General features: G+C 42.8%; 1 protein-coding gene across 4 annotated transcripts in view; it reads right to left on the minus strand.

Annotated features, from left to right (window-relative positions):
• Positions 1–11,739: 11,739 nt before the first annotated feature.
• Positions 11,740–21,860, minus strand: part of Slc9a6 (solute carrier family 9 member A6) — a 69,980-nt gene continuing 59,859 nt past the window's right edge. For all 4 annotated transcript variants that reach the window (XM_087902797.1, XM_087902798.1, XM_048457626.3 and 1 more), the window contains 3 exons: positions 20,696–20,775; positions 17,497–17,602; positions 11,740–14,407 (listed from right to left, as the gene is read on the minus strand). In XM_087902797.1, coding sequence (XP_087758923.1) covers positions 14,135–14,407; positions 17,497–17,602; positions 20,696–20,775 — 459 coding nt within the window. In that variant the 3' untranslated portion in view covers positions 11,740–14,134. The remainder of the gene's footprint in view (positions 14,408–17,496; positions 17,603–20,695; positions 20,776–21,860) is intronic.

A 21,860-nucleotide genomic window follows, 5' to 3' on the forward strand; every position in this document is an offset into this window, starting at 1 on the left:
TCATCCTGAGTTGGCTTCAGCAGGCCTTGAACCATAGAAGTGGATCAGAGGTTCCAGCAAAGCTGTCCCTGGATAAGGTCACTGCGAGCCCAAGCCAGATTGATAGGGTGTTGGTTCCCCATAGGCAGAAAGGCAGGGGCATCCAAGCGAGTGCTGTGCTTGGCAGTGCAGGCCTCGTGTGATACTGAGCAGAAGGCTGTGGGCTACGTGAGCGCTGAAGAGTTCCTTAAAGGCTTCCAGCTTTCCTCCAGAGGAAGGCTTGACTTGGCTCCCACTACAAATGCCTTCGACCACATCAGAGCTACTTCACAAAAGCATTCAGAAACTGGAAAATGTTAAGGGCATTTGTGGGAACGAAGACGGAGCCAAGCACAAGCACATCATTTCCCCACCACCCAGGGAGCCACCTTCACAAGCCTCGGAGATGTGGGAAGGAAAAGCAGGGTCCTGGGGGCTTTTTCGGCAGGTCCCCAGAATCCAGGAGGCCTGCAGGAATCTGCATTTCAGAGTTCATTTTGAGCCTTGGGGCCCGTGGCCTGCTGTGGGCCAACTGTGGCACCCGTTGTATCTTAGGGTGGTTAGCAGAACTACTTCCTAGCCGGAAGAGCTGTGTTGCCTGGCTGTTGGCTGCAGCACGCCCACCTCAGCAGGCCACTCTGCCACCACAGGCATTCACAGCGCCTCTCCAGGCCTCTTTTTCCTCCCAGCCTGTAAAGCTGGGGCACTAATGCTTAGCTCAGAAAGTTGAACTGAGCCTCCATTAAGGCTGTTTGTGTGAAGCACGTAAGCCTGTGCCTGGTCCGGGTTAGCAGAGTCAACAATCGCTAACTGCTATCATTACCTGTGAGACCTAGCCAAAGATTTAGAGCAAAGGCTAAGTTGATAGTGACTTGAACTGTTTTCCTTGTCCCTCCCCCACCCCCAATTACCTCTGGTTCTTTCAAACAAAAAAGCCCACCTTTTAGTTAGGTTATAATCCACATGATGTAAAATTCACCTTTCTACAGTATACAATTCCGTGAGGGGTTTTGTACAAAATAATGTATCTCAGTATGGCATTCCAGGCATGTGAATCATTCCACTGGTTTCCTGATCACGCGTCCACCGCCCTCCCTTATCTCTCGCTCCCCTTCTTGCTGGTCTACCTCTGTGGCCCAGACAGTCTGTCTCTTTCTGCTCGTATCTTGGTACTTATGCACAGACTCTTTCAAATCTTCTCCCACCCGAGGCCTAGCAGGCAGATAAGGCCCTCACCTGGTAAGCTGCAGGCACTAATTATTTCCTGCTCCCTGTGCCTATCTCAGCAGCATCTAAGCAGACCACCTCCTCTCCCTCCTCCACCCTTCTCACCTTCCTGACAATACCACTTTGGGCCGGCTCTGCACGGGAGGCCTGCTGTTACAGCACCCTGTTGGTGGGAGCATAAACTGTCACAAGCGGGAAGGAGAGAAGTGGGGAGGCAGTCCTCAAAAGTCTTTCAATTGACCGACCACATGATCCAGCAAGCCCCTGCTGGATGTGGCAATGCAGAAAACAGAGCTCTCACCTTCAGGGGAGTAAGAGATGGTTTATTTTGGAGCTAAATGTGAGTGGCCATGTCTGAGGAACACAGAATTAGGTTACTACAAATTCCATGTTCCAATGTGAAAGCTGTTTTATATTTCTACAGAACAAAGAAAGTCATAAGCCAAGGCAAGTTTAAAATGCATTGGTGGTTACATCGAGATGCGGGGAGGGTTCTTTTAAAGGCCTAAGATGCTATCAGAAGACATTCTTGTCTCTTGGGTTGGTGGAAGCTAGTTGTCTGCTAAGTTAATAGATTCTCAAAGGGTTTTGTTTTGTAATTTATGTTTATTTTAGACGAATTGGTGCTTTGCCTACATGTATGTCTGTAAGGGTGTCAGGAACCCTGGAGCCAGGGTTATAGACAAGTGTGAGCTGCATGTGAGTAGTGAGTTTTGAACCTGGGTCCTCTGGAAGAGCAGCCAGTGCTCTTAACTGCTCTTCCAGCACCCGATTCGCAAAGATTTCTATCTTTTAATCTCATGATGTTAGTTCTGACACAGAACTGGACAAGGGATGGTTATTTAGGGGGCTAAGCCCTCTCCTGAGATAAGGTCATTAGCCTCTAGGTGTGCCACATTCCGACCTCCCCCCAGAGCTGCAACTTTAATGAGTCTTTACAGACAGACAGCTTCTTTTCAGGAACTCTCATGGGAAATTATATACCCAAAGAAAAGGAAACAGCACGCCAAAGAGACAGCTGTAATCCCATGCTTACCACAGTGAAGAATCTTTGTATTTCTTTGTTACTTAGCTAAATATCTAAAATCTACCACAATGAAATGTTATTACCTGAAACACAATGTTATTACTTTTAAAAATTGAGAGAAGGCTGGAAAGATGGCCCAGCTGGCAAAGGCACTTCCAAGCATGAAGATAGGAGTTTGGTCGCTACATACACAGTAGAAGGAGAGAACCAAATCCACAGAGTTGTCCTCTGACCTCCCACATATACTCTACAGCACATGGACCACCCCCAACATGAAAAATAGAAAATTAAATATAATAAAAGCTAAAAAACGAGAGTCTGCAAAAAAGCTACATGCTGTGTGATTGTGTTTCTATGGCATTCTGGAAAAGGCCAGAGCTACAGAGACAAAACAGGTTGTGCTGGCAGACCCATGAGGCCAGGGAGAAGGAGCTAACGTACAAAGGGGTACGGTGGACTGTTCTGGAGAGTTGCAAACCCTCCACATGTTCACTGTGGTGACCGTGACATGTCTGCATACACTTTTCAAAACTCCCAGGACTGTGCGCTGGGGAGGATTAACTCCGTCGTTTGTCGGCCGCACTTCAATAAGCCAGAGTTTTGTTGTGAATGAGTTTTTCTGCCTCCTGTGTCCAGTTTGGCGTAGGAAGATGAGACTTTAGGAGGAGGTGTTCTCGCAAAGCAAGTGAAAAAACCGTTTAGAGAATATCTCATACTCCTGTCAGGCTCTTGAGGTTGGACAGCTAGGACCTGAGTTCTGGTTTTTGTTCTTTGTTCCTTTTTTTTCTAAGTCCCTGGAGACCAACGTTTATGTAAAAAACATAGCTCCCCTTGTTATTTAATGAGGTGACTTTAGTATGAATTTAAGAACATGATTTACAACTCAAGTGATATCTTTAGGAAACATTTACATCTGTAATAACACCTCATAAACTTTTTATTGGAATCATTGCTTATATGGTTAAAACAGACTGTCAAAATATTCCCCCTTGGACCAGAACCAACACTAATTGATAATTTATCATTACCCTTGACGGTCCTGTATCTAAAGTCAATCTGATGAGGAGTAGGCAAAGGGGAAAACTCATTGTCATTACAGTCTTTACAGATGCTGGAGTTTTCACTTCCAAGAAAAATAGCCTAAAGACTTGTTAACCTTGGTCTTTTCAGTACCCAGGGTGGACAGGCACTAAGTCTGTTAAAGAAATAAAGGAGGAAGAGAAGGGAGAGACAGAGGTACTAATCCAGCCATTGATCGCCTATGAAAGAGAGGGAGGTTCGAATCCAGCCACTGCCGTCCCTGCTAATGGAGCAGGAAGAGTAGAGCTCAAGTGGGTAGAGTAGAGTGTAATAACAGAAAATGGATGCTCTCATCATCACACAGAAAAGCCAGTTTTGTCATGGTCTGTAAACTCTGGCCTACTGTCAACTTGAGGCAGCCATCTTGAAAATGAGCTGTGGACCCTCTAGACGAGCTGAGAATGAAACATGACTATACCATACTGCGGTAGAGTTCAGGCTCAGAAAGAAAACACTTGCATCTTCTTGATTTCTCACCCTGGTAGCCTTTCTCAGGTTAGGGTTGGTAGTAGTCCAAGAACATCTTGAGTGGAGAGATGGGGAATGGCCTGATCCCTTGGCATCTCTAGGAGATACATTTCAAACTGCCATCTATTTGAAAAGGCTAACGGGAGCCATCAAAGTCATCTTCCTAGGTAAAGGGCTGTGTTTATGAGGTGATGAGTTTATAAATAGGTCAGAATGACTTTAGATATCATATATACATGCTCAAAATAGCAGTCCTCAACTTTACCTGAAGAAATAAAATCTTGCTTAGAAAGGAATGTGATCATGGTTTAACATAGAAGCAATTTGAAGAAGTATCACTCAAGACAAACATTATACGTGTGTATGTGGGGGGAGTACATGTATGCATGAAGACATGCACAAACACACACACACACACACACACACACACACACACACACACACACACACCTCCTTGTAGAGCATCTTTTCCTCAAGGTAGTTTTAAAGTGAAATTTCCCAACTGTCTGGAGGCAACAAAGTTTGGAAATATTGGCTGAATGGGCTGGTGACTCACACCTCAGATGAATTAATAAAACCTGAGAAAACAAAAACCAGATGTTTCCTTCATCTTCATATAGGCCTCTATGGTTTTTTTAAAAATAAGCTATACTGTCGTTTACTGGTTTTCTTCTACTGAGAAGCACAAATCAAATTTTAAAGCATTTGAATCCAGGCACGGTGGATGGAATCTCTCCCACCAGTTGCTATTTGGCTCCGACTTCCCCTAACATGTCAGCTTCAATTCTGATGATGAAAGCTGATGAATGGCGCAGGGTACCAGAGCCCAGCACACCCCAGGACTTTGGTCACCCCACCAATGTGCCAGAAACTGTTCCAATGGTCCTCAGGGAAGGTAAAAAGGAAGAGAGCTCAGCTTGCATGTAAATCTCCACAGAAGCAGAGAGACTCTGGCCAGCCAGCTGTGGCTTCCACTTCACATCCAATACTCATTTCTTGGCCCCTGACCCTCATGGAAAATACTAAGAACTGCATTCAACAGAGCCTGCCACATATATTTCGTTCTCCCGGCCAAGAGCAGTGATGGATGCACTAAGGTCCAGAGTGACACACTTTGAAAAGTTTCCTAATAACACCACCCATCGTTCCTGAGAACTTCGGAGGCTCTGTTTCTTCTAACGAGGAGAAATGATTTTTTTCCTCCATCCATTGTACTTTGGTTAAATCAATTATTTTTCCCAGGCACCACCCAGAGGAAAAGCTCCAGATGTTCCTAGGTTATAATGGAGACGAGCTTACAAATCCTGGTGGTATTCGAGCCTGTATTCTTTCCCAGCCTCATTTGGGGCTCTTGTCCCTTTTTTCTTCTTTCATTTATGTTCCTATTTTTATTTTAATTAACATAATAATTGTACATATTTCTGGGGTATTGTGATATTTCAATACATGAAAATAGTGTATTGTGATAAAATCAGGGCAAATCATACTGCCATCTCCTTATCATTTTCTGTGTTGGAGCCTTTCACCTCTTTCCTTGTGTATTTGTGAAAAACACATAATGGACTATTATAAATTATAGTCATCCTATTGTGCTGCAGAACACTAAAATGTATTCTTCCTATTTCTGTTTACTATTAGCCGACTTCCTTCTATGTTCCCTTCTCCCATCCTTCTTTGTTTGGTCTCTAATAATCACTATTCTATTCTAGTCTATTCTACTTTGAAATTGATGTGTTTTAGGCCTCCACAATGAGACACAGCATGTAGCATTTGTGTGTGTGTGTGTGTGTGTGTGTGTGTGTGTGCTCGCACGTGCGCGCATGTGACTCAGAAGCAAATTTGTTTTTTTGGACACATCTCACAATCTCTTGGTCCAAATAATTTTTAAAGATTCTAGTTACTGCCTTGTCTTGCATCTATTGTGCCCAATCTGATTGCTCAGATCAGGAATATCCCCCCCCACCACATTTAAACATCACATTTGGAAATTTTCTATTTTTATGTATGCTTGGCCTGGATGTATGTGTGTCATGTGTGTACCCTCAGAGGTCAGAGGAAAGCATCAGATTCCCAGGTATTGGACTTATGGACAGTTGTAAGAGCCTTGTGGGTACTGGGAACTGAACCAGGGTTCTCTGCAAGAACAACAAGTGCTCTTAATCACTGAGCCATTTCTTCATAACTACCGACACATCTCTCCAGCCCAACTCTCTTTAGTCTATAACTACTGACGAGTCTACATACTAGACGATCTCCTCTTTGTCCTCAGTGATATTTCTCCAGTCCAAACTACTATACACTCTCTCCCTAGCCAACCTTTCTAATCATTATTCCTATGTCCATTCTTGCCCCTATCCAAGTTGCCCTAGCTACAAGAAGAGTGATCGTTTTAAAATCAGGCTTGGTTTTGTTTCCTGTGTACTGCCATTTTTAAGGAATACAGTGGACATGATGGCTTAGGAAACTCCCTTACAGCAGCCTGTGACATGGACACGGTAGGGATAGCTCCATTAACGTCCTAGAAATGACAGGCCTTCTCCAGTGCACACCCCCATCCTTCCCCAGCCTAGGAGTTCATCGCCTGGACTCTTCTCAATCATGGCCTTATTGTGCTGTATCCCAGCTGTCTGTATGGCTCCTAGTCTCCTCTACCCAACTGTCGGTGACCAGTTCCATTCTTTCTGTGCCCTAGTCCCATGCACAATGCCTGGCACGACTTAGCCATTCTGAACAAGAAGTAACAGAAACAATGTTCCTTCCCTCTCAGGCAGTCTGTTAACTTCCCATTACTGCCATAATAAATTCCCACAAGTTTCATGGCTTAAAACAACACCCACTTGTCACCTCACAGCTTGGTAGGCCAACCGTCTGACGGCTCTCACCGGGCTAACTCCACTGTGTTAGTAGGCTGCTGCAGGCTCGGACTTCCAGAGGCCCCCTTCCTCGCTCTTCAAAGCCAGCCAGGTGGCGTGTGTCTGGGTTTGTGTCTGCGCTCAGCTCTTCTGCTCTGACCATGGCCAGGAACAACTCATGAATTTTACGGACCTGTGTGGTTCAGTTGACCCCCATTTGTATAGCCCAGAGTAACCTCCTACCCCAAGACCATTCCACTGGTGACCTTAATCCCTTTGCCACGTGAGACACTTACACGCTCACAGCTTCCAGGGATGTTGGTGTGGGCCTTTCTGGTGGGCAATATTCCACAGCAATGTGAAGGACCATGAACCCCCTCATTCTCATGCTGAACCCTCCACCGTGAAGCACTTATTCAGTCTGCTGCATTCTCCTTTAGGCTCAGACCATGGCATAAACAACTTGGTGCTGTTTCCCCTGTGCCAAGCCTGGCTAAAATCTCAGTGCAGATGAGACACTAATGGTCTGTTGATTGCAAGTCAGAATTTAAAATACTGGTTGGCCAAGGTCGTTAAATATCAAACTCCTGGCTCCTCTTAGAAAATGGAACTTTGTTGAGTTTTTCAAAGTGTTAAAAAAGCCAATTTTGTAGCACACCCAGGGGGCCTAATTGCCATTATCTTCCCTTCTCACACCAAAACAGCACTGAAATGGGGGCGGGGGAGGGCGACTTTCACTAGCTGACAGAAGTCTTCCAGATTTTTCAGATGGAAAAAACGGTTCATGTAATTTTTGCCTGAGCTACGTGGGAACACAGCTGTATAGGAGAGTCAAGTAAACAACAAAAGCAAGCAGCACAGCCTCGTGACTCCCAAAGCACCTGACAATCGACGACCTCTCAAGCGATTTTTGTCGGTTTAGTATCTGAATGCACAGTGAACCGCTTCAGTTCCAACAGAACAGGTGAATTTAAACCTCATTTCCAAGAAGTACTTGTACCGCCTTCAGTATATCTTGTCCCGTCACGACAAAAGAAATGACTTCCACGGGTAAGCTCTGTCCCTAAAGAGGAACCCAGTACCTGCTCGACAGCACTGGCAGCCGAACGTGGAGGGCAGGATTTTTTAAGCTACAACGATAATGTGGATTCATAGTTTAAAAAGACACTATTTGGGTTACCAAAATTAACCAGAAAATAGACTCGTGGACTTGAGGCTTCAGCCGTGACAGCAGCGGCTAAGGCAGTTCTCAGTCTTCACTGCGGCAGGCACTTGGGACCCTTCCAGTGTGCTGAAGAAAGCAGCCTGGAGGAGCTGCAGTCTATGAGGTGTTTTCCGTATCATAATCAAATTGCGCCAGATCAGCAAAACCATACAGAAGGTCCAACCTCAGTCAGCCTTCTTTAACGTACATCACTTCATCTGAGCCTCTAATAGGGCTGGCGAGTGTCTGCAGCTGAAATCACAGTCCACCACCTACCACAGTGCCTGGCATACGGTAATAGCTCCCCAAATGCTCCGAGCCTCTCAGCTGTCGTCATTTTATAAAGAAGCAGGCTCAGACATTCACGCAGCTTTCTGAAAGTTCTTAGTGGCAAGCGGGGCTAGGACTCTCTGCCTTCCTATTACTTCCTACTTCTTCTATTCTACTATATCAATCTGCCAGCTGAGTCAAGGACAAGGAGACAGTTTTTCCTGTCAACGAACATGCACTGAGCATGCGCTCTGAAGCAGACCTCTACCTCACTCTCATTCTCTACCTGCGTCAGGGCTTTGCTTGTTGGTCTGAGACAGGAGGGTCTTATGTACCCCAAGCTGCCCTAAAAATGCTGTGCAGCTAAGGCTGGAGTTTGGTTAATGATGCCACAGACTGCTGACTTTTTCAACTCCTCCCTGCCTCTTCCTCTCTCGCCCCCTCTCCTCATGCCGCTTAGCCTCTGTCCCATTTCTTGCTGACCAATTATCCACCCTTTCATTATTTCATGTATGTACATTTATGGTTTGCTTTCCCTGAAGGGAATGTAGACTTCCCTGGAGCAGGGCGCCTTTGGTCCAGTCTGCCTGCTGATTGTTAGGAGGGGTTGATGCAGCCACAGAAACTAAGCAAGCCAGGGTGGTCTCGGCTGGAGGGAAGATAGTAAGACAATAGGGTTGTTTAGCCTGGGCACACAAAAGCTCAGAAAAGACATTATCAGTTGTTTTCAAAGGCTCTTACGGTGACATACAGGAGGGGTCATCTTACCCTGGGTGGGAGGGAGGAAGTGGCAGGGGGCACATTTTGGTTCAGGGCGTTCATTACGACTAACACTGGAACTGGGATTCTGTCCTTACAGCAGCTTTGGAAGTGCTGCGAGAGGAGCTCTATTTTGTTCCGTGCTGAATTGTAGAGCACAGTGCATGTTTTGTCACTCAACGGACACCCGACTAAAGGAATGTCACTTCACTCAACTTGGAATGGTCCTCATCACGTCACTCAGTTGGCCCTCGACTAACTCTTGAAATCTAAACTCAAACATCCCTTTATCAGAAAAGTCAGCCTCAGCCCCTGTATCACCAGATTACAGGCCCTGCTAGCACCCCGGGCGGGGGGGGGAGGGGTTCTTCTATGTCAGTCATGGCTTTTATGACTACTGTGTTTGAAGTTATTACTTAAAATCAATATGCCCCCCACTAGAAATCAAGCAGTCCTTCTTCCATGAGTGATTCCCAAGACCCCAAGAGATGATTGACAATGTCTCCCGTACAGGATGTGGAGCAAAGCTGAGACTGCGGTACAGTTGTCTGCTGCTAGCCCCACTATATGTGGCTCAAAGGATGAACTCAGATCCCTTGAACAGCAAGGAGAATGAAAAGGTTCGATTGAGTCACGTAACTGGTCAACGTCACACTCAGTAGCAGGCCCTGAGATCAAACCTGTATAAGCCTAAAGCCTGGGCTTTTAAAACACTAGCCCACCTTTTGTGACTCCAAAGCCATTGTTCACAATCACATACTCTGGCTCTTGGAAAAGGCTAAGAGGTGATGAAAGGGAGTGTAAGGCAGAGCTGCTAATCAGTCAGCTTCACTCACATAGGACAAGATACAGGACGGGCCCTCGGTTATGGGTGTCAGGATGTTCCCATCACAGAGACTCATGTAAGGCAGCCAACAGGGCGGGAAATGCAGGATGGAGCTGAGACTTCATCTCTTACCCTAGTCTGATGGCCAGCAGGTGGTGGGCAGCAGGCTTGAAGTCTACAACTCCCTGTCTCATCTTCAGGTTGTACTTAGTTTAGTATGGAGCCCGTGCCTAGAGTCAGTAGTGGTTAACAAACTGGACTTTTGATGTTAGGTGTGGTGGTACATGCCTGTAATCACATCTCTCAGGAGGCTGAGATAGGAGGTTCATTTGTTTCAAAGGCAGCCTGATCTTTACAGTTAGATTTTGTCTCAAAAACAAAACAACAGAATCTGGTCCTTTGGAATCAGGCTGAGGATTTGAGTCACAGCTCTATGGGTTACCAGTCATATCACCTTTGCACTTCTGTCTCAGCTGAAAAGAGAGGGTATGCTATGTCATAAAATTAAAACAATTAAAATAGCTTGTAAACACATTACGTGTACCCAAGAGGGACTCAAAAAAACACAACTATTATTAACATTTCTGGTTTATTTACAAGTCTCATCCTGGATCATCTTGATAAGTACTTCCTGTTGAGAATTTTCCAATTAATTCAATTATATTCTAGCACTAAATCAGAACGAAGGTACCTGCTCAAATCTAATAAAGGGTTTTGTGTGGTGAGAAAAACGAGTTGATTCGAGGCCGGGCCTTGGGTGTGGGTGTCTCTCACCTGCGCCTTTAGTGAGTGAGCAATAAGTAAGGAAGCTGGAGTGGGTAGCAATAGCAATGTAGCTTAACTGACAGCAGGATTTGTATCATTAGCAAGACAGACGAGGTTGCTGTTAGCAAACCCTGTGATGGCTATTCTTGACCATATCTGGTACTAAGTAAAACCCAAGTGGCTAGGCACACCTATGAGGGATTTTTTCTTAAATCATTTGAAGTGAGAATACCCGCTTCTACGTCTGATTTTTGAGGTGGGAAGATCTACCTTTAACCTGAACCACACCTTCTGTTGGCAGCCTATGTAAAGGACGTGGAAGAAGGAAGTGCTCTCTTCTTGGCTGCTTGTTCTCGCTGGCAAGTCCATTCCTTCAGTGGCAATAGAGTCCACTTCTTCAGGACTCCAGTGTATACTGAAGACCAGCTGAACCACCCAGCTTCAAGAACTGAACAACTACTGGACTCCTGAACCTTCCGCTGGCAGACAGCCATTGTTGGAATAGCTGGACCACAGCCTTACAGCAATCTAATAAACCCCACATACATACATATATATACACACATATATGCATATATAAATAAAGCCATTCCAATAAATCTCACATATATTACTATATACATGGGATTTATTAGAATGTATATGTGTGTGTATATATGTATAGTAAAGTTGTTATCAGATGGCTATTCTTGGTTGCCAACTCAACTACATCTGGAATTAATTAACTAAAACCACAGGGCTGAGTATACCTGTGAGGGGTTTTTTTCTTAATTAAATCATATAACTTCTATAAGTTTTGTTTCTCTAGGGAAACCCTGATTAATACAAATGCTAAACCACACAACATCTCCAGAACAAAGAAAGACATACCTTTCATGTGAAGGACTACTGATGTGGCTGTGCTCTGCTCTGCAGGTAAACTTGGAATTGCCTTTCACACATTGTCCCACCTGCAGTACAATGCAACTATTTTCACGACTTTCCACTACTGCACTAACAGCCTACAAATCAATATAATGGAACTTGATGGTTCTGACCAGTATTTCTTAAATGGTCCAATTGTGACCATGAGCAAACACATTCACCCTTATACTCTGCCACCTCATAAGTTAGGTACTGTCAAGTTGCTTTTTAAAACTCCAGTCCTCCCCCTTTCCAATATGTCCATAGGTAGAAAAAGAAATGAAGTCAGCATTCCTTATGTCTCTCTAGAATAAGCTGGGACTCAAATAACAGTGAGTGGTTATTTGCAAGGCTATAATTTTTTTAATGACAGATTTTCCTAAAAGAAACCACTATAACATCTTTCCAAGTACTCCAAGGGAAAACAAAAAGCACATAAAGATTAGAAGTCTAGTACTTTAACAGCACACTGCCAAACACAGACCAGGATAAATGCCAAGAGATCTTAAAAAATAACTCTGAAAGATGCAATGTTCAAGTCAATCAAACATGTAAGTTCCACAAACAACAGAAAAACAGGTCCAAGAGAGCAATTCACTCATGCATGATGGTTCCTCAGACTGTACTTCATCAGAGTTCATTCAGGTCTTTAATTCCAATGGCTATCTTAACAGAGGTGGTTTTCTTGTTGCATGGAGATGTGTGCACAGATGAGAGAGGGAAAAATCTTCCAGATGAAGACGTAAGCACAACAAGCTTGGTTCCCCTTTGATAAAGTACTGAAGGCAGATTTAGTGGACTCAAGCATTATCAGTTTCCTTAATGAGAAGTCTTATGCATGCGGAAAGAGACAGGTTACACAATTTTTCATGCTCAGTATTTATAGCCATTTTTATAATGTGAGCTCAGTAACCTGACAGAATAAAAAGATAGTAGTTAAATTACTGTATACCCTTTTACAAGTTGAATAACTGTGTGGGTCAACGATGCTGACATTCAACCCCCCCAAACATACATTAACAAGAAATTATTTACTGCATGAAGAGCCACACATCATATAAAATGTACACGTCACAGGAGTCCTGCATAGCAGGAAAGTCACTACCACTACATAACACATGGCCAAGAGTCAAGGCTGCCACGAAAGGGTACAGCATTAGAATTCCCTTAAAAGCTCCAGGAGTGTTTACAATGGCACAGAACCCTTTTGGGGAGTAAGTGCATGTTTTGTTTGGAAGGGTATTTTTCAGTGGAAAATTTGAACGTCATAGAAGCAATTAATTTTCTAATTGGATTGGATTTAAGGCAATGCTACTCAGACCTGGGGGGGGGATCCACAAAATTTGTATTTTTTTCTCCTGAATCACAAACAGGTCAGAATCAGCATCAAGAAGTATTCCCCTTCCAAGTGTTCAATGTACCTTTAGGTATTTGCAGCATTACAAAATAGAAACCATTTTCATACTATGAATATGAAATAAAAAACTGTTCTGTGCTCTTCCTTGAAAACCATCAAAAAAATAACACATGGCAGCTTAGCATCTAATATTAAAAAGTCAAATGACAATGAAGACAACTACACCCACTTTACACAAAGGAGAATCCTTTCAAAGACACTGCAGAGCACTGTGGTTCTCTTACAGCTGCCTTTGGTGTAGTACAGAACAATTGTGGGTTCATAAATTAACTTCTAACATCAACTATCGACTAACAAGTGACCACTAAACATCGTAAGTTTAAAAATTTTCCATTTTGCTCCTGATTGGCTGCTAAAGAGCAGCGTTTTAAGTTGATATAAAAAACTTGTGATGACAAGGCTTACTATACACACAAAGAACATAATCAAATTGAAGCAGCAATTACATTTTCTATTTCGACTTATCTGGTATAGAATATTTACATATTTGGGAAGAGAGACCTCCAACACCATCTTATGCCCCATGTCTACTTGCTCCAGTGCTCCCAAATCTGAAACAAGTACCCTGAACTATATACACCTATACTTTGGCTAAGCCAGCTGGATGCAATTCCTATGGTCTTGGTGTGAAAGAAAAGAAATAAGGTCTTGGAGGTCATTTGTAGCCTTCTTTCTCAGAGCATCAATGTACTGTAGCCAAGAAATCTGTTCTTTTCCATTAGTTGGGGAAAAACAGCCCCCACACTTCAGCCCCCAACCTGAATGGGGTGAGATCAAAATGCCATCAGCTCCTTGCACCACAAAGGGCCACCAGAGAAAAGGGAAAGAAAGAAGTCATGACAAAAGCAGCAGCAATCAACAAAAGTTCTCCAACAAAGGAACCTCTCTTCCTTAGGTTCCCGAGGGAATAAGAGCTCCCCCTTCCCTCCCCCTCCCCTCCCCCTTCCCTGCCACACACAAATTAATTCACATCACAAGAACTTAGTACTCCAGTTAAGTGTCAGATAAATATAAGAAAGGGTCAACCTGTCACTTTTTATACTTTAACTGAAACATAAAACTAACAGAACACACAACATTACTGTGGAAATAACCTTCTAAAACAGATCCGGCCAATGTAGTGCAGCCAGCAAAACTTAAAGAGAACAGACTGTTCACAATCTGTCTTCTACAGGGTATTTATATTCTTCTATGCCATATAAATAGCATTTATATAGCTTACACATTCGGAGACATGCACTAGGACTTGTAGGTAGTACACATTTCTTCACAATCACATGTGCAAAGTTTACAAACCACTAGGTGAGCATTAGAAAGTTTAGGCTGGACTGTGTCTTGTATCATCTAATGAATTTAACGCAGGTTCAGAATCATCCATCGGAAGAACCAGGCGTGTTCCACGAATGACTAGTTCGTGGTCCCCAAATGTAAGCTCCCGATCCAAAGCATCTTCAGAATTGTTGCCCATAAATCTCCTTGGGGCACTGGCTGTTGCGGAGTCAGTGTTCACAGTAGAATCCCCATATGTCAAACTGATATCACCGTCATTGAGAATAAGATCGGAGTCATCATCTTTCAATTGCTCCTGGTTCTAAATGCAAACAGTATAAAATTTAAGAGTAGTTAAACAATGCAAGAATCAAAGCCAGGCAAGGTGGTAAGATAAGCCTACTCTTCAGAGAATCATTTCCAAAAGGAGACAATCTGACAACCCTCTATCTAAAAATGCCTCAGTGGTAGCCCAGCACACTCTGTATAAAATTCTAAGTCCTACCCTCGACTAAAAGACAATGTTACTTGTTCTCGGCTTCCTCTCCCATAACCAGCTGCGCCCCCACCCCAGCAGTCTCTTGCCGTGCAGGGTGGACTAAAGCACTGACAAGCTATCCCACTGTCTTTCTTTTACCTCCCGGTCATCAGGCACGCTGTCCCCTCTGTCCCCAGTCCCCCCCTCCTGACTTTCTCCTGGCAGTCTCCTGTGATTTTTCTGCTCTAGACTAGGTGTCCATTCTGCATGCTCCCACAGCGTCTGGGTCGTGGCCCTTTGTTTGCAAGTAGCACTCGCTCTTGCACATTATCAGTTTGCCCTCATGGATCTTAAAAGTCTGGGACCTGGGAGCAGGGGAACAGACAAATGAGGGTATGATACAAGACTAAGCACTTCTTATTCCAGCCACACAACATATTATGACACATGGAGACACATGGAAACTCGCACCACATCTGTTTTCCGGGTTCATTAGCTTTTGGTTCTAATGGAAAAAAAGTTTCCAAAACAGTATACCTAATACAATTCTATAAAATGGGGGGGGGAGTCAACAATATATAGTCCATTTGGCAAAGAAAATAACAAGTATGCAGGTATAGAAATGTCTAGAATGTCATTCAACATAAGCACTCCATAATGGAGCTACTGGCAAATTTATTTCTCTGTTTCTGGTTATCAGAAATGTACTATTGCTAGAAATTTCCTTAAATGCTCGAGATTAAAATAAAATAGGTCAATTGAAAAAACAAGTCCATAGACACCCATCAGCTGAAATCACTTCCTGTCTAATATTTAACTAGTAACAACAAACCTAACTAGTGTCTGTCATTTGGTTAAAACAGTTTTGTGGCTCCTTTGCAGGTCAGTGGGGGCTCTTCAGCACTTTCTAAGTAATGTTTTCTTTAAGTTTGAGGTCTTGAAGAAATGTAAAAGGCACATTCCTTTTGATCTAGTAATATCCCCTTAAAATCAATTCTACACACTTATAATAACATTGAATAAACTTATATGCAAAAGTTTATTAAAAAAACACTGTCACCATAAGTGCTTTTTGTAATAGCATAGATAGCACAGGGACACCCTCACAGAGAAATGACACCAAGAGGTGATGAAGGCACAGACCAGGGTTAAGCATCTAAACATGAAGGAATGCCAGAGACTGACAGCAAAGCACCAGATGCTAAGAAAGAGGCCTGGAGGGAAGCAGTCATGTCTCTACCTTAACCTCAGACTTCTAGCCTCAGAACTGTAAAATACGTCAGTCTGTCACAGCAGCCTCAGAAAACTCATACAATGATGTGTTATATTGGCATATACCACAGGACGCATACTTGTTTCCTTTTTGTTTGTGGGTTTTTAATGGTGGTTGGTGCCAGGTTTTTGTTTGTTGACTTATTTGTTATTGTTCTTTGAGATGGAGTCTCAATTTAGCCCAAGCTAACGGCTAACTTGCTATGTATCTGAGGATGAGCTTAGACTCCTGGTTCTACTGCCTCCACCTCCCAAGAGATGGGATCATGGATATGTGCCATCACACCTGGGACATCACACACACACACACACACACACACACAGAGAGAGAGAGAGAGAGAGAGAGAGAGAGAGAGAGAGAGAGAGAGAGAGAGAGCAAGAGAGAGAGAGAGCGAGAGCGCACTGTGGACCTTTGGGCTGTAGATAATGTAAGTTATTGAGTCTCTGGAGTCTGAGAGCCAAGCCTCTGCCTGAACCAACACCACTACTATGGAGAGTCATGTAGCACAATGGAGAAGACCCATACTTGGGCTACTCGGGAGGGAGACAAGGCAGCATGGAGTGTTCTCCCTACACTACTAGCACTATCTGTCAAATCTGACTCCAAACAAAGCTACTGGCTGCTACCCTGGCCCAGGTGCCACCCTTACACTGCCCACTATTCCTCGACGCCCCATGGAATCTGCTCTGAGAAACTACAACGGAGGGCACAATCAGCTGCAAGCTCCGTGTCTGCGGGGCTTCACGGCAGCTTCCCACGTGTTACATTAACGCAGCCCAAACTGGTGGGCATTGTAATAGGGAAGACCAGTCAATGCCATTAAGTGTTTACATTTTAGAATCCAGACTAGTTAGCACAACTTTCACTATCTTCTTAGTTTAAAATTTACCAAATCATCAATCATGTTAGTAGATAGGGAAAATATATGGAATCTAGATTCTGTCTAGCTGTGTCTATACCTTCCAGCTACATGGACCAGACATGGATACACTCCCCTAAAACCCCAAAGTTATAGATACTAAATCACAGACCATCTTTTGTATTTAACAGATATCAAAACTGTCCAGCATAGTACAGTGTGATATGGCATACCATTTCAGTACGGTTTTCTTCCCATGGGAGGAAAAGCTCCATAATACCACATTTTTTAGTTTAAATAAATGTAATGAAATTAAAAAAAAATGTTTGAGAATCCTCTCAACTGAACTGTGACGAGCCTAATGAAGACATAGAAACATAAACACCCACGGCTGAAGTCAGGCCACAAACTGCAAATAAATTAAAATAATGGAAATAGGATGACCTACTAAAATCATCTGCTGTAAGATAAGGAATTAGTCTATTTTCAGAGGGTGTTAGCGCTATTTACACATTTCAGCGTATTTTCTACTTGAACAAAATATACTTAAATTCCCTCTCATAGATTTTATACCTCAAAGACCAAGAAATCCAAACAACCAAAATAAAATAAAAACCAGAGGTCTAACCCACAGAACAGCCAAACTGAACTTGCTAGAGAATTTGATTAGTGCATAAAAAGCACTTACTCTGGAGCAAGGCAGTGCATGCCTGTAATCCCAGTTTGAGGCCAGTCTGGCCCGTATTGCAAGAACCTGCCTCAAGACAACAGCAGTGAGTAAATAAAACAAATGCCACTTACTTCATATGCTTGGGGGCTGGTGAGGCACCTGGCGATGGGCCCACAGCAGGCTGGGAGAGTGGTAGTGAGAGGAGGCCCACTATGGGTCAGCAGGGGCTTCAGATAGCTGCGCACACATGGTTAAGGGATGGCTGCATTCAGTTCTTTATGTATTGAAGAGAATGAGGAACTTGTTACAGAGGTGTTGGGGAGCAAACCCAGGGCCTTGCAAGGCTATGCAAGTGCTCTATTTGCTCCTAAACTACACCTCAGCCCCAAATAGTTCCCTTTAAAATAACCACTGCCATAGAATGCTGACCTCTTCAGAGGCCGACAAAGGGCTTTACATGTGCAAGCTCATCTTATTGCCATACTACAGCAGTGAGACAGCAAAGTGAGACCTTTTCATTATCTTGATTTCACAGACAGGGACACAGAGAGGTCACACAATTAAGGAAATGGGGACATATCTGCTAGCTGATACCAGTCTGACTTTTACTCATGAGCCTGTTGTATGACATCCCATTGCTTTTCTGCTTTTTGGGACTGAAGCAACATAAATTCATCCTGAGTTTGGTACTAAAGAAAATTAAAGTGAAAGTAAAGAATGATGGTGTTCAGAGGGAAGAATAAATATTGCAGTAGCATATACTGATAAACTGGCTTTGATCATTTATTATAGATTCTGATGGATCTGAATGCTCTAGGTTGAATTTCTGTATCATGCTGCTTCGCTTCCTATGAAGCTCAAAGGAGGTGAAAGAGGAAAGAAAACAAAATCCCAAGACTTACAAAACAACAACAAACTATGTGTAATAAACTCCTATATCCTAGAACCTCATTTCATCAGATTTGGTAATTCAAGGTAATTGTTAGAAAAAAAGAGGAAAACACAGGGAAAAGAATGGACATTATCAAATGAGAACCTGGGGCATGTAGCTTAGAGGTGGAGTACTTGCCTTGCATGTTTTAGGCCCTGGAGGAAATCTTCAGACCACACAAAAGTTATTAGCTATACATAGTGGTGCATACCTGTGATCCCAATGCTTAGAGGAGTATGAACGCAAGGACACACTAGGCTACACAGCAAGTTCACCTCAAAAACAATTTTAAAGACCAAAGTTTGAGGCTAGCAAGATGGCACAGAGGGTGAAGGCACTGCCAAGTCTGCAAGCTGAGTCCCACCCCCAGGATCCACAGGGTAAGAGAGAACCGACTCCTGCAGTTTGTTCACTATCTCCAGAGCACATTCCTTCTCCTGACAGCCATACACACACGATACATATAAAAACAAATCCTTAAAGGACAACATTCAAACGTGCCTATATTAATAAAGTCTGTGTAAAGATAAAAGCTCTCTCTATAAACACACTCTGCCTACACAAAGCCACTAAAAACAGAAATGATATATTCTTTGAATGCTGATATAAAAATGATCAAGGCTCTGTTACTTAGTAGTAAGTACTGAACAGGGACTTGTTATATCAAATTACCAAACAATCTGCCAAAAGAAAATTCTAAAGAGCCCCATGCCTATTAGAGAAATAAAGAAAGGCTGGACATGAGGAAACATGCTTGTATGCCCAGCACTCAGGAGGCAAACATGAGAAGATCGTAAGTTTCAGGCTAGACAGGCACAGGAGGATCCTAAGTTTAAGGCTAGCCTGGGATAACTAGGGAGGCTTTGACCATAACAACAAAACAAGGACTGAGGCAGAATGCTTCTCTAGTATGCACAACGCCCTAGACCTGCACCCCAGCTCACTGAATTATGGTTATGCAAAGCCTTCTGGATAAATTACACAGATGTCAGTGAAGGAACAAAGACACAAAAAGAATAAATGTGATCTATTTCAATAAAAATCAAAACCAGTTATACCTAATTCAAGCTGATTGCACTCGGAATCAGAGTTACTCCTCTGTAGGACATGCTAGGGAAGGTGGCACTGACCCAACAGGGCACAGGGCACCTTCTACTATGCTATAAATACACAAATATTTACATGGATAGTAGGTACACAGGGATAGATGGCCAAAATTCATTGAACTATATTCTTAAGATTCACATATGTCATTGCATTTAAATTATAACTCTCTTGTAACAATCTGGCTAAATAAAGGAACTGAAATCTAGACTGATGGATAATTAATTCTACCAGGACTCTGGGCATTAAAATGACTAGAGTTTAGTTTTTGGTTTATTCCTACAAGATCATACAGGAAACTAAGTTCTTTTTATAAACTGGAATCATTGAAATTATTTTGCAAATGTAGAAAATGTATGTTTTATTCTAGAAAACTAAAAAATGTTAAATAGGAGGAATAAAAATCCCCAAGAGATATGGGAATGGCATACATCCAAGATGCTGGTAATGGAGCCAAAAGTAATGACATAATCTTTAAACAATTTAAAAAAAAACCCAGCCTTCACTCCCTAATGGGAGCCTTAATGCCACAGATATGCTTGGATTTTTGTATGCACATGGTAATTTAATTTAAAGTACTTACAAAAATGGAGGTGAAAATATAGTAAACAGAATATAGTAAGTAGTAGCTTCTAATCATGAGGGCAAGTGTATTTTTCCTAAACATACAAGATTTTTTTTTAATCATAAAGGCATTCTGAAAAGAGAATTGGTCTTGAGAAAGGCTGAGGAAGAAAAGACATTGTGCCCTTAACTCAGAGGGGAAAGGCAGCTTCTAGAGAAGTGTAGCATCAAACACACTGTATTTCATTTCATCTCGTGCTTTCCCCTAAGGCTTCCTTCCACCCTAGCAAGTACAGTGACAAGCAAGAAATATCTCCCACAGAATTCTCCAAATTATCTCAAGGACATCAAATACTAAAGTTTGCTCAATAAATAAATAAACCAATCTCTAAAAAATTAGCTATGTCATTTAGTCTCTGGATTTCTCTCCGTACAGTCAGTGCTTACTAGTTCCCTGGGTTTGCAAAGGAATTTATTGGTGGGAATGTATTTCTACACTTATAGAGAGAGTCAGGTTTTGTATTATGCTTCGGAAGGCAAAACAGTTGTTCCGGGGCTGCAGCTGTAGCTCAGTAGTAAAGTACATGCTTAGCATGTATAAGTTGCTGAGTTCGTCCCTACCATTTCCCCAACACACAGACACTCACAGGTACAGTCATGCACACACTGAATCGTTTCATTAAGCTGTGCTTATCCACGCCTGTACCATCATGTTTTATCATTAAGGATACTTATGATCGAAGTTGTACCACATCCGAAAGAGCCAGGCACTCTCTGCTTTGGTAGTTCTCCTTTCATTTTCAGGAACACCCTGCAGACAAATGATACATAAATCAATACCACAGATGCAGACAGGTTTATTTGGAGCCATTCCCTTGAAGAATCAGAAATAGAGCCTTCACCAAAGATAGTGTCCAACACGGGTAACATTAGATATTCGGTGGCTTGTATAGGAAACTGCAATGTTTTTCTAAGCATCTCTGACTCAGGCAGCTTACTAAGAGATGATTATACTGCCTTTTAAAAATCAACATGGAGTCAATTAAAGAAAAGGAGGCCATGAATTTGAAAAGGAGAACAAGGATGGGATATATGGGAGAGGCTGGAGGGAGAACGAAACAGGGAAACAATATGTAATTATAATTTCAAAAAATATAAAAAATCAATTTTTATGGGGGCTTAAGGAGATTTCTCTGTGACAAAAGTACTTGCCATGTAAGCATGAAAACCCAAGTTCGAATTCTCAAAACCTACATGAAGCCAGGCATAGCAACACTTCTCTGTAACTTCAATGGTAATAGTGACATAGGATGTGAAGACAGGAAAATTTCTGGAAGCTCATAGACCAGTAAACCCGGTGTGCATAGCAATCAACGTCAAAGAGATCCTATTTTACTATACCCAAGGCTGGACTCTGATCACCATATGTACTGTGACACATGCATACATACCCATGTGTGAACACACACACAAACACACATACAGATTAAAGAAAAGTCGGTGCAGACTAATTCCCCTCCTCAATCTGAAAGACTCGCACTGCCGACACAGTGGCACCTACAGAAGAAAACATCTCACCCTGTATTTGGAGAGCTGTGCCATGGACTTCACAAATAACTGGCCTTTTCAAAGTTGCTACTATGCTCAGAACACAGTGGCAAAATGAAAACAAGGAAATGCTATGGTAGAACTCACTGACTAGGAGGGAGACTAACCCAGCAAACAGACAGCTTCTAAAATAGCTTACAAAAATATGAAATGCCCTTATTTGTAATATGGAATGGTCATAGTTGGGCTATCCAGTCCCAGTCCTGGCTCACTGACATTAATTACTGCGGCAAACCTCCTTCCTTCTCTGGGCCTGAGTTTCCTCACACATAAAATGCAAGCAATACA

This window comes from Myodes glareolus, chromosome X, assembly GCF_982192425.1.
Source record: "Myodes glareolus chromosome X, mMyoGla1.1, whole genome shotgun sequence".
Taxonomy (NCBI): Eukaryota; Metazoa; Chordata; class Mammalia; order Rodentia; family Cricetidae; genus Myodes; species Myodes glareolus.